This window comes from Spea bombifrons, chromosome 3 (assembly GCF_027358695.1).
Source record: "Spea bombifrons isolate aSpeBom1 chromosome 3, aSpeBom1.2.pri, whole genome shotgun sequence".
NCBI classification, from domain to species: Eukaryota; Metazoa; Chordata; class Amphibia; order Anura; family Pelobatidae; genus Spea; species Spea bombifrons.
The window spans coordinates 107,023,477-107,036,747 of NC_071089.1; the positions used below are offsets into that span (position 1 = coordinate 107,023,477).

Below are 13,271 nucleotides of genomic sequence, written 5' to 3' on the forward strand. Positions count from 1 at the left end.
TCCAGATGAATGTGAAATTACGTGGTCTGGAGAACCTGTTTTACTGTAACATGTATTGAATGGTGGATGGAGCAGATATTTTCGCAGCACGATAGCTGGCTATTAAAGGCGGTTCTCGAAGCACTTGAGACAAGGTCACGGGAGAAGAGGTGATAATTTATGGTTTCCTTGCTTATCGATCCTACAGAGAAGAGCCTAAATCTAGGTGTCTTTAATCCCCGCAACGACTGTACAGCGGCTGCTTCACTGTATAAACAAAAAAGATGAAAGGATTTGGATGCTGAAACACAAAGACGAATCTCGCCAAGATATGTCTGAACTAGCTTTTTGTTTTGTGGTCGGATACGATCCCCATCCCCATCTGTAACCTTGAAACTCCACTTGCAATTCTTCCTATATCATGCTGCCTGTTGACATCTACACTGGAGCAGGAGGCAGTGGTGGCCACCCTTTGATCTGCAAGGGCAGTGAATGGCCAGTTGTCTATGGTTAATCTGTTGCCCTGGGAACGACAAGTGAAGTGTATACTTCCTGATACGGCACGGGAGGCACTTCTGCGCCATCGCCACACGGTATCGCGCTGTGCAGAGCTGAAGTGCCGGAGCGGCTATAGCTGCAGCACAGCTGGTGCCCATTAATGCTCCCTATGTGATGGGAACAAGCAGCCAGCTTTAAAAAAGCTCATTCTTTCCCATTGACAAACCAAGGGGCTTATTATTCCACCACTCCCCTCCCCGCTTGCACCCCCTCTTCCTAATGAGCAGCACGCACCACGCTTGGCGGATCGAAATAGCAAAATGCAAAAGGATTTCATGATTGCTTGATTTCTCTCATCAGCAAAACAGAACAATCACTAAAACGGCTGTGGAGAATTTATAGCAAGTGGGTGTGTATGCGGCTAGGGTTTTAATGTGGGGGGCTGCTTATTTATGCATCGCACGAATTGCCCCCTTATCTTTTCCCAGCCCTGGTCTGCCAAGAGGCTCATTACTTCTGCGTGCGTGTGTGCACGCAACTGGAGAAGGTACAGAGACACCTCTGCATGAAGTGCTGAATTATTTTTTAGCACTTCCCCCATGCTATGAAGAATAAGTATGGAACGAAAACGCCTACAGTATTCAAAAAGAGCCAGCGGACTGGAAACTGTGACATGGAAAGGAAATAACCCTTTTAGTAACCTAGAAACTAAAAGCTGAATGCAGAATGAAAATGTGCTACAGTGTTCCCTTATTGGGATAGGACTGTACGACATACCTTGCACCTTATACTGTTTAAATTACCATTCTACGCAGAAGAGCCTAAATCTAGGTGGCTTTAATCCCTGTAGAAGACTGGGTAATAATGTATGCCGACTTAGGTCACTCAATGCAGGAAATTGCTTTCTTAACCAATTCTTATTTTAAAATATTTCTTTATATACATACATATACATGGACTTCACTAATGACCAAGAGTGACACCTGACTATCACACCTATATGAGCTTGTTGGACATCCCATTAGAAAACCATTGAATACGGAGTTGTCCCCTCCCTTTGTGCCTACGATAGCCTAAACTATTTAGTGAATGGCTTTCCACAAGATTTATCAAGTGTATATATGGGATTTTTTGCCCATTCAGCCAAAAGGGCATTTGTGAGGTCAGGCACAATGTTGTTGGACGAAAACGCCTGGTTCACAATCGCCGATGCACCTTTTGGAACAGGAAAGGCCCTTCCCCAGACCAGCGTCACAAAGTGGGAAGCTTACAGTTGTCTGAAATGTCTTTGTATGTTGTAGTATTAACATTACCCTTCACTGGAACTAAGGAGCCCAGCTCAAACCCTGAAAAAGCAACCCTACACCATTATCCCTCATCCACCAAACTCCTGGCATCGGCCAAATCAAGATTTGCCCATCAGCCTTCCACATATTGAAGTGTGATTCATCACCCCAGAGAACACATTTCCACTGCTCTAGAGTCCAGTGGCGGCGTGCTTTACACTACTCCAGCTGACGTTTGACATCACATATTGTGACCTCCGGCTTGTTTACAGCTGTTCGGCCATGGAAACCCATTTCATGAAGCTCCCAACACACATTGCTTTTGTGGATGTTGCTGTAGTGTGCAATGCTGCGGAGGACAGGTGAGGTTTACATGCTGTGTGCTTCAGCACTCAGCAGTCCCGCACTGAGTGTGCGTGTGATCTATCACTTCATAGTTGAGATATTGTTATTCCTGGATGCCAACACTTCACAATAATAGCACTTACAGTGGACCGGTGCAGAAATTTCCCAAACAGACTTGTGAGAAAGCTGGCATTTTATGACAGTGCCACATTTAAATTCACCGAGCTCTTCAGCACAACCAATTCTACCGACAATGACTGTCTATGGAGATGGCTGCCTATGTGCTTGATTTATACACCTGTTAGCAATGGGAGTGGGTGAAACACCTAAAATCATTAAATAAGGAGGGATGCCCCCATACTTTTGCTGATATAGTGTAGGTCATAGATATAGGTAGCATTAGTTGAACGTGTGCCTTTAAATAAAGGATGGATGATTTATTAGTTTATCCAAAGAAGAATATAAAAAGGGATATAATTGGTTATATTGGAATTTTCCACTTTTTGAGGCACAATTGAACTCGTTTTTGCCTTCTTCTGGACCAATAGCAGGGTTGATCATGATCGACTTTTCCACCTAGATTACTACGGTTTTAGAGTTCAAAAATTTTAATAAAAAAAGAATGCTTATCAGGGGTTAGTTTAACTAAGTAAATCTAAAATTGTTGAAAATTTAAACTAAGGGTTAAGGTTACAAGTATCCAAAATCACAAGCTTATTGATCACTAGTGTCCAAAGTTTAATGAACAAATCTTATACTTGATATCGAAAACGTTGAACATATGGATAAGTAAAAGGTATCTCGTGACTTCAGAAAGCGAATGGCCAATCGCATAAAAAAAAAAAAAAAAACTTTTATCAATTTATGTTCAATGAACTTAAAAAAATACAAAGCTACATGGATTACTAACCCCGATTGCACTCTTAAAAATAAGGGTTGCCCTTTCATGAATCAATAACTGCAGATTCATTTGAGGCAACATGTTTCGGGAAAGAATTCCAAATTTTCCCAAATGAAATTCTATCATTTACATAAGTAGATAAAAATTATACTAGCGATGTTCAAAAATTTATAGTGAATGAATATCACAAAGTATCACTTGGTAACTAAAATTGCCCATAATCCTCTATTGCCGGCTACCTTTGCACAGTAGGTAGGCTTCATAATAGTGAAGGAAATAAGAAACCGCATAGAACCCTTCCCTTTGCAGTGATACCCTGTTCCATTTAAGATGTCCTTTGTTCTCAAGCCAAATTTCCTCCATTCCCGCTATTGACTTTGTAGATGAACCTTTTGTGCAGCTCATTATATCAAATGCTTTTCAGAAATCCAGTTAAATTGTGTCCGCAGGTTTCCCTTTGTCTATAGGCTCGACAATATGTTCAAAAATCTCCAGCAGATACATCACTCGTGATCTTCTTTTTTCATACGTTTAGGCTTGGTACGTTTCTGAATGTTTCAGAGATTTGTTCTCCGTCAAGATTTATCCTTCCGTCCCCACACCCTGTACTTAGCCCCGGTGTTTGGCAGTTAGACATAGAGTGTGATATTTCAAATGTCTAAAACTTCTAAAGGCACGAAATTCAATGAACCAGGATGCAATTTGATAAAAGAAGTATGTAGGAGACTTGCGGCTCACGCACTTCATTATGAGATACAAGGACCAACCCTGACAAGTTTCTCTGCAAAAAATGCTGGAATGGCCCTGCAACACACAACATTTCTTGAACCTCACTTCATGGACTTAACTGAGCATTATGTAGGAGCAGCCAAGGTCTTCTAATGGGGATGGCCATTCATTATGCGCAGTCATGCCTCCCAATTACCGTATTTGCTCGATTATAAGACGACCCTGATTATAAGACGACCCCCCAAAATCTGAATATTAACTTAGGAAAAAAAGAAAAAGCCTTAATATAAGACGACCCTAAAGGAAAAAAGTTTTACCAGTAAATGTTAATTCATGTAAACTATTTTTTTTAATAAAAGCTATGATTGAGAAAAATATTTTTTTTTGTTTTTATTTCCTTGTATTTTCCAACCTGCCCCCAGTTACGCACATCTGCCCCCAGGCTTGCCACACCAATATGGCACTGTGGCCCATGATATGCCTTTTAACCCTCTATATGCCACTGTGCCCCATGGTATGCCTTTTGACCCCCTATGTGCCACTCTGCCTCCAGAAATGCCTTATACCCCTATATGCCACTCTGGCATTTAGGGGGTTAAAAGGCATATTATGGGGCAGAGTGGCATATAGGGAGGTATAAGGCATTTCAGGAGGCAGAGTGCTCTATTAAATGCCCCCTTAACGCCACTCTGCCTCCTGAAATGCCTTATACCTCCCTATATGCCACTCTGCCCCATAATATGCCTTTTAACCCCCTAAGTGCCAGAGTGGCATATAGGGGTGTAAGGCATTCCAGAAATGCCCTACACACACACACACACACACACACACACACACACACACACACACACACACACACTTACTTACTTACCGGTGCTTCCAATTTCCTGCTGCATTGTCGGGGCAGCGGGTTGACGTCTCATTCCGCGGCAGCCGGGAGGAGGTGGAGTTGGCAGCGGGGGTTTGTATGCGTCCGTCGCAAATACCTTCCCCGGCTGTCAGCGATCAGGAACTCTGGAACTCTGATCTCTGACAGTCGGGGAAGGTATTTGCGACGGACGCATACAAACCCCCGCTGCCAACTTCACCTCCGGAAGCACCGGTAAGTGCGTGCGTGCGTGCGTGCGGGGGGGGGCGACGATAGGAGGATCCAGGTCCCCTGCAGCGGTGCGGGGGATCTGGATCTTAGTCTCCTAATCAGACCTCTATTTGAGGTCTGATTAGAAGACGACCCCGATTATAAGACGAGGGGTATTTTTCAGAGCATTTGCTCTGAAAAAAACCTCGTCTTATAATCGAGCAAATACGGTAACTTGTCCAACAGAACAAGGCATGGGTGGCCACTCTCTCCTCTACAAGAGCTGTTTTGGAATGCTTTCTGGCAGGACGACATTTCAGGTGTGTGTGGCTCGCCACATAAAATATTAAATGTGCCCCATTTATATCCCAGGAGGTAAGAAGGATCATTAAAGGATTTATTCAGATCAGGGCTGGCCCTAGAACGGGTATCCAATGTTTGACCAGATATCAACAGACATAGCCATTTGTTCCAACTTCTGGAGCAGTCTGCATTTACTCTCAAACTTGGGGTTAAATTGGAAATTTTAACCCCCCCCCCGACCATGCCTTGCATACAAGCGTTCTTAGGTCTATAACCCTTGTGGATTTAAGCTAAGATTCTAGGATTTTGCTAATTTAGGTCTGGTATAAGATCAAATCATGGAATTTACATCAACCACTGATGTAAGGCTTCCCATGTGTCCAAGTGACACATAATAAATATCAAGAGTGTAATAAAGATGTTGGTGTAAAAGAGATTGGTACACTTTGACTTACATCTTACCTTTTTGCCTTTGCTTTCATTAATAAATCGGAGTTATAGGATACTTTCTCTGTATTCTTTTTTATTAGACTTTGTCAGGACTCGGGTGATCAGGTCGGGTAGGAGCCCATGCGCAGGGGATACTTGGGGTTCAGTCTGTAACCCACGGTACATGATTATGCAGACAAAGACACCACAAGCAGAAATCCAGGTAATGCAGTGTATTTTATGTATGTAACAGGACCAGCAAATAAGGGTAATACAGTCTAAGCAAGAAACGTATGGCAAAATAAAATACCGGTAATAAGTCTTTTGGCAGGGAGCCCGCTTGGAAGGGCACGACAGACAGAGAGCCCGCTTGGAAGGGCACGACAGACAGAGAGCCCACTTGGAAGGGCACACAGCCCGCTTGGAAGGGCACGAAAGGCACACAGCCCGCTTGGAAGGGCACGAAGCAGGGAGTCCACTTGGAAGGACACAAAGCAGGGAGTCAGGGAACCAGGAACAGTACAGGTGCAGAGCCACAGCAGGAAGGTCTATAGACTTCAATACAAAGGCCCCGACTGAAGGGCAGGGCAGGTTCATAAAGACAGGGTAATTCAGGTAACAAGGTCCAGGTGGATGTATTGGCTAGGGCTCAACCCAAGTAACAAGGCACACCTAAGTTCTGAGTGCTCCAGAGTGCGGAGGGTGGCCACTAGTGGTAGCAGATGTAAAAGCCACAGGTATAAAAAAGCCATGGTTCAGGCAGCGAAAAAGTGGTTCCTGACAGACTTAAAAGAAGATTAGAAGAAGAAAATTGTAATTAACCATTAACAACTCCGGGTTACACGGGTAATATGTAGTTTTCCAATACTTCTGACAGTCAAGAAATGTATATTTGTCTGTTTTAGAAGAATCCATCAAAACTACTCGCATTGAAAAAAGGATCTGCAAAGGTGCCACGTGCACGACAGAATAGTGCCACTGATAAAACTGCCCCAATTTTGTGTTATTTGCAACAGAGGGACAGGTTTATTCTGTAATCCACTGCAGACTCGTTAAAGTGAAACCTTTTTATCTCGGTGACTTCCATAATGAAAGACCATCTCTGGGGAGCATCTCTCGCGAGAAAGGTCTGACTTTTTGTGTATTTAAATAGGTTTGCAAATCTCACTGATGAAGTTCTGCACTATGTTGGGCTGTCTCAGGAGAAACTGCGTAGGGTTGGCCTTATGAAAATATAGTAAGGGTTCCCTGATCATTTGCTCATATTCTAGGTCTCGGTGAGCATAGACTCAGCTTTTTTTCTTTCAAAAAAGAGAAACAAATATAAAAATAGGGCAAAACATAGAATAAAACACGGCACAAGAGGGCAGTAGGGAGCCGGATTGATTTCTACCCCTATGTGACACACATGCTGTGACCTATAGGCATCTGCTTGTAAATTTTTAGGTAATTTTTAAGTAAAATTGTATGTTTCGCGTGTTCATATGAACCAACGAAAACAAGGGTGACCTTCGACGAAATTTATAAAAATGAATTGCAAAAGTGACAAAAATTCTTTTGGATTCATCGCCGCGTGTAGCTGCTATTACAAGCCATTTTGGCTTGTAATGGGTCTTTTGCAAATTCAAGTTAAAGGGCAATTTGTGAGATGAACTGTTGCTTGTAGTCTTAGTTTATTTAGATCACTAGCTATAATCATTTGTTGGTATTTATTCCACCTGTTTGATTTTCTTTTTAGAAATTGCTTACACCGTTCCCGATCAAGAAGGTCAATGTTTTTTTTGTCTGTTCTAGAAGAATCCATGAAAACTACTTCCAGTCATACAAAGCAAAAAATACAATGAGAGAGCGGTTTAGGGTTTAACACGATAAGGCAGAGGCTCTTGATGGTACTTTTCAGCATCTGTAGAAATTCGGAGATCTGTATACGGCTCCAGGTTTCAGGCTTTGTCTAGGTTTCATTGTTCTAATTTTTCTAACTACTCTGTTTCAGGATGATCTACAGTCCTTTTGGCATTTCACCTTCCTTCGCTGAATAATTTATCCTAGTCAGTGGGATATTAAATCCAGCTTGCTTCATGAATACAGAGGTGAAATATTCTTTCAGGCTGTTGGCAAAATTGACCTCATCTGTCACAAAATTTCCTATGCACTTCACTAGAGCATCCCAGTTCTTGTCTGTCTGAATCGTACATGCTCATTCTTTCCTATTCAGTTATTAATTCTTGTGTGAACCAGTAACGAGCATGGTTGGAACTTGAACAGCATTATAAAGAAGGAAGTACCAGCCACGGAAAAGATACATATTAATCTGATATGTATCCTGAGTAACCTACAGGGCTGTGAAAGTCTAATTATGACCACATGCTGTCAAACTGGATGAGGTACAATTGGCAGTCAAAAGTAACAGACTTTCTTATATGACCAAACTCCAAATAAGTAAAAGCTCAAGTTGGTCAATTGTTTTCTACAAAGGGATTTTCTAAAGGAAAAAATGCTTAAAGAGGCAGTTCATTTTATTGGCAGAATTATTGTAAGCCTTTCTATAAATAGGTTAGGAAAACCACTGTAAAAATAACATTTTTTCTGTAGTTCCATTTCTTAGCCTATAACTGTCATTATCGTCATCATCAACAAACTCTGAGCTACAAAGATGGTAAATGGATCACAGTTTCTGGATAACCTAACTGAATAGTGATTTTAGCAATTACGAAAGTAATTTTGATTATGCCACCTGTGCTCAAATGGGAATATCAGATCAGTTTGTAGCCCTGGAGCTTCTTAAAACTAAGAAAATGAATGACATCAACTTCATTGTTTGTTCAAGTTCTTTAGTATCTGCTTTAATTTTTTTTTTTTTTTTTGCAAACTGCACACAAGACTCTGACATTATTGATTATTTACAACCATTCAGTTCCTCTGTAAAGCTATTACTAGGGAAGTCTATAGGTTAAAACATAATAAGCAGCAATACGGCAGCTCTCACATACAGCACAGCAGAAAATAAGTAATTCATATAAAAATCTAGTCTGTTGATGATTGGACTTTGGAGCCTCAGAATCCTTTCCATTGAGAGCAATGTTCTGCCCCCTGTGCTGCGGTACTTGGTCTACGTGTAGTCAGGTTGGCTACAGCTCAGTCATTGCCAACGTTTTCTAATTCATGCAGGACTTTAAAATGGACAGAGTAAACCACTCCGTAATGTACAAAGACCAAGTGCAGTAAAGGAGTGCTTGACCTCCAAAGGACAGAGCTTTTTTTAAAAAAAAATAAATTTGTACTCATTTAGTGTTTCATTATTTGAATCATAATTTACTATAAATGTTGTCGGGTTGTTTGGAAGAGAAAAGGCCACATGCGTAAGTCAGTTTTTTTTTTTTTTTTTTTTGTTTTTTTTTTTAACATGTGGTCATCCTGCTCCCTTGTGTTATTTGGGACATCTTTGAAGAACTCCAATTCCATTTACCCATCAAATCATATATTTTTTAAAACTATATATACAATATCAGGCAGCTGGTCATAATGTTATGGAGGATCGGTGTAATCCATGCATTTACTGACATACAGTGCTATGTGTACACGTTATATACACACTGAGTGGAGTCAATCGCTACGCAACAGGATAGAGTATCTTTACCGTGAAAGATTCCAGAATAATCAACTCCTCCAGTTTATGATTGTGATGGAACTCTTCATCACTGGGGCCACATGGTGTACTAATATGTTGTATAAGCCAGCCCCCCCCCTCCAGTTCCACCACTGCAGACATTTACCCTGGCCAAACCTTGGAACTGATTCCGTCCAGTAATAGATAGTGGAGGTTGGGACCCTATTGTATTGTTAACCCCTTTACTGACCCTGTTGTCTCTGGAAGGCAGATTAAGGGGATGGGTTGTATCCCAATATCTTGAGTTATGTTAATCTGTGCTTTGCTGGCTATATCCAGCCGTGTGTGAAAAATAAAGCAGTCTTCATTTTGTTTATACCCTACACTCAGTATCGGCTAGTGACTGGGAAACCGGGGAAAGAATTGTGTTGTCCCAGGCTAAGGGAGCACAAGTCAGCAGAGACCAAGGCCTGTACTCTCTCTTCAAATTGTGCAAGTAGATCTATCACTCTAAATAGACAGGCACTTGGTCCCAGTTCTTCTCTCACACCTGCCTTAGTGTACCTCTGATAGTGGCTGAGAGCCCTATGAGGCCTAGGGTCGCCTACCATGTGTTGGTCTCTGTTATGACCCTCCACATGGCACCACCTCCAAGGCATGCCCTTTTATTTTTAACTAAAAATTATTTAGGGAAACTGTTTCCATTCTGGCGTCCCAGGCTACAGTACCTATGTAACCAGAAACGAATTTCCATGTTTTATGAAACAATTTTTCTTTCTGATCGCTTACGGTAGACTTTTCCCCTGTAGAGACGTCGGTGTTACTCACTTTTATTGTAGCAGGTCGCAAGCACATTTCTGTCGGCCGGGTTAGCACTGATCTGCCAGATTTCCCCCGCATGGTGAAGCAGGACGTTTTTATTAATGATATTGTTCTCATCATCAAAATCTATAACGTGAATCTAGGAAGACAAAAATTATGTTTGTTTTTTTCTTTATTGTCCAAACTATATAATATATAAATAAAATGTGATTTCTAAGAGTTTTAGCATCAAGGTAGACACAGTCACATGTACATGTAACACAGATTAATAAAAAAAAGTGGAACAATGTATTAATAATGTGTACAGATTTAATTTCTAGATCACTATTGATCACCACTCACCTGGTTATCATATCTCAGAGACTGTGTCCCCACCAAAAAACGGATGGTGTCAGTTTCTGCAGTCTGAGCAGTTAGTGCACGAGCCTAGAACAAGAAAAGCATTATAAAAAGTGAACAGGGGGTTACAACGGACACAACAGTTGGCTTTCCCAAATAACACATATTTATCTATAAAATTTAATTTTTCCCTTTGTATTTTGTTTATTATTTATCCTAGACTAGAATATTGTATATTCAAAAATTTAAATCTTAATCACCATCTATACATCCATTGACTGCTATCCAAACTACAGCTATAAACACAGGTTATCAAAATGTGAAATGATTAATGCATGGGCCCTCAGCAGCTAGCCTTAGTGTCCTATTGGGCAACTGCATTCAATCGATTAGAGAAGATGAGCAGAGGTCCATCACCCCCCTTGTTGCATGCGTCTTCAAACGTGCATCATAGAATCATATTTCTTCTGTTCTTCCCCTAGTCTTTCAGAAGTATACACGCCAATCCATGCTGAACAGGTTAAATTTTCTTAGTGGAAACACAGATTGGCGCGATCCTGGTGATCTATCAACACCTATTATTGAAGACTGCAGTTGTTTCATTATCGTGTTCTAGCCCTGTATAATCAATAATGATCATTGTGCTCGACTGAACATGGGAAGTAATCACCTTCTCAATGCTGGTCTGTTCTAGATGGATAGGACATCGTGAAGCTTAAACCTACCGTCATGGGGCAAAACGGTTCACAGAGGCTGACCAGACACATTTTATAAAAAAAGCAGTCTTTCTCCATGTTTTGATCTCTGTATATTTACAAATCAAGTATCTTTAAGTCTGCTTAAAGTTATACCCACATTGTGTTAAAAATAATAATAATAATAATAATAAAGGCATTGACACATACATAAAATATTTTAACTCCTTCCACCATCAAGTTTAGCATGCAAATAACAAAATAGCACACGAAAATCAAATACATCTGCGCTGAAATTACTTTATTTTATGGGTTTATGACAAGTGGCTTGGATGCCTGGTGAAAAACAAAGGAAACGTTATTGTAAGCGTCTTCATTTTATCTAAATTTAATATTAGGAGAGGAAACAAAATGAAGAAGCTTACAATAATATCTACATTTAATATTAGCAAAGAAGCATCTTGACCTCTAAAATATAAAGCATGCTTTTTAAGATAGTAGAGCCAATTTCTTATCGAAGAAAAAAAAAAGATCTTATTTTCTCTTAATTGGCACTGTTTGTTATTCTTTATTATTAACACATATATATATTTTAGGTTTCATTTTGCTCATACGGTTAAGATGGCCTTAAAAATAAATGTAATTGTAACATAGCTATGTTAAGATAATATAATAATATTTTAAATAAAATAATGTTTGCATAGCAAGATACGGCCATAAATATCATACATATCGGAAGCATTCTCGACCACATGAATAGTTTACGTTTAATAATAATAATAATATTAAATAAAATAAAAATACATTTTGGGAAGAAAAGTGCCAGTTACATACATTTATTTAGTGATGGGCTTTAAAGGAGATACCCCAGTCGTCACATGCACTTTACGTTTTCGTGGAGTTTCTTGTGCCCCTTTCCTCGCTCCTCGGTTATTTTGCGCGGAGGAGATGTTCGGCCATGTGATATACTTCCCACTACAGAGGCGGCTCAGAGAACGCTATGCACATGCGCAGCAAGCTCTCCCACTGATTTCAATGAGAGCACTTTCCTGCCACTGATTGGTTGGCTGCAACTTCTGGGTCAGGTAAGTGTTTTAATAATATATTCTTCAAAAATGGGGAAAAAAATACTCAGAGTACTTTAGTACTTTTCTTTAATGAGTGTTGACTTTCTTTCCTGGGTGATAAAATAAAAAGTATAAATATATACGTATATGTATAGCTGCTGTAGATCTAGCCTAATAGAAAGAAAGAAGAAAGGAAAAAAAGAAAAAAAAAATACCACACATGCTTGCAGCTGATGAGCCCAAGAGACTTAAAAAACGGGAAAAAAAAAACAGAAAAAAATTGCAGACAGTCTCTCAGCACTGGTTGTCAAAGCCTCACACTCTTTTTTCACCCTCCCACTCCTCATACATCAGCCTCTGATCACGAAAACAAAAGCTGTCTGAACCCTACTGAGACACGTAAGTGGTATCAGACTTGAAGCTTTGGGAGCAGCCTGCAATCCTACAGCACAGTGTAAGGCTGTGCGTCAAATACATGACACACTAAAAGGAAAGGCTGGCGGAGTATTAACATGCAAAGCCAGCTGCCACACGCACACATACACTCACGCACACATACACGCTGCTGCAATGTGCGGACTAAAACGCTACACTGCGGACTGGAAAAATCCAGGCTCACATTTCCCTTACAACCCGCAAAAATGGCTACTAAGAAATAAAGTACACTTTACTGCGAGCCTCACCAAGCCCCAGGTCACCGCGGCGGACAGGTATAGCACCTAGGATTTCACCTGCAGAGACGCGTGATGTGGTACGGCATGACGCCGCAGCATAGGGCGGAAATGAACCGTTTGTTAGGAGTCCGTAGCCACAATGTGGCCGATTCCATTAAATGATCTGAAAGTGGTTACTGTGTCATTATTGTGTTGCAGATTTTGGCCAGCGATGGCCAACCTACTGATTCATGATGAAGAACAAAGGTACGTTCATCGGCTTTGGTAGGCAAGTAATGGATTATCGTTCCTTAATTGTAAGCGGATGGCCCAAAAGTCACATCGCAGTGAAAGGTGGGTTGTCGAGAATCAGAATTTTTTACCAATTGTGAATGTTCACCAGAAAACATTGTTCTCGGAACCCCTGGCAAGTGCTTAATTTCCATCCTTTAGTAGCGTAGGCGCTCCTGCGTTTTGTGGCTGGTTCTGAAGGGCTCTGGAGATGTGTCGAGCCCCAGTGACCTTCTCTTACAGGGTAAT

General features: G+C 40.9%; 1 protein-coding gene across 1 annotated transcript in view; it reads right to left on the reverse strand.

Moving 5' to 3' along the window:
• EIPR1 (EARP complex and GARP complex interacting protein 1) overlaps nt 1-13,271 on the reverse strand; it is a 75,782-nt gene that overhangs the window by 48,888 nt on the left and 13,623 nt on the right. The window contains exons 2-3 of the mRNA XM_053459038.1: nt 10,320-10,403; nt 9,984-10,116 (exon numbers count right to left, since the gene is read on the reverse strand). Of these exons, the coding sequence (XP_053315013.1) occupies nt 9,984-10,116; nt 10,320-10,403 (217 nt within the window). The remainder of the gene's footprint in view (nt 1-9,983; nt 10,117-10,319; nt 10,404-13,271) is intronic.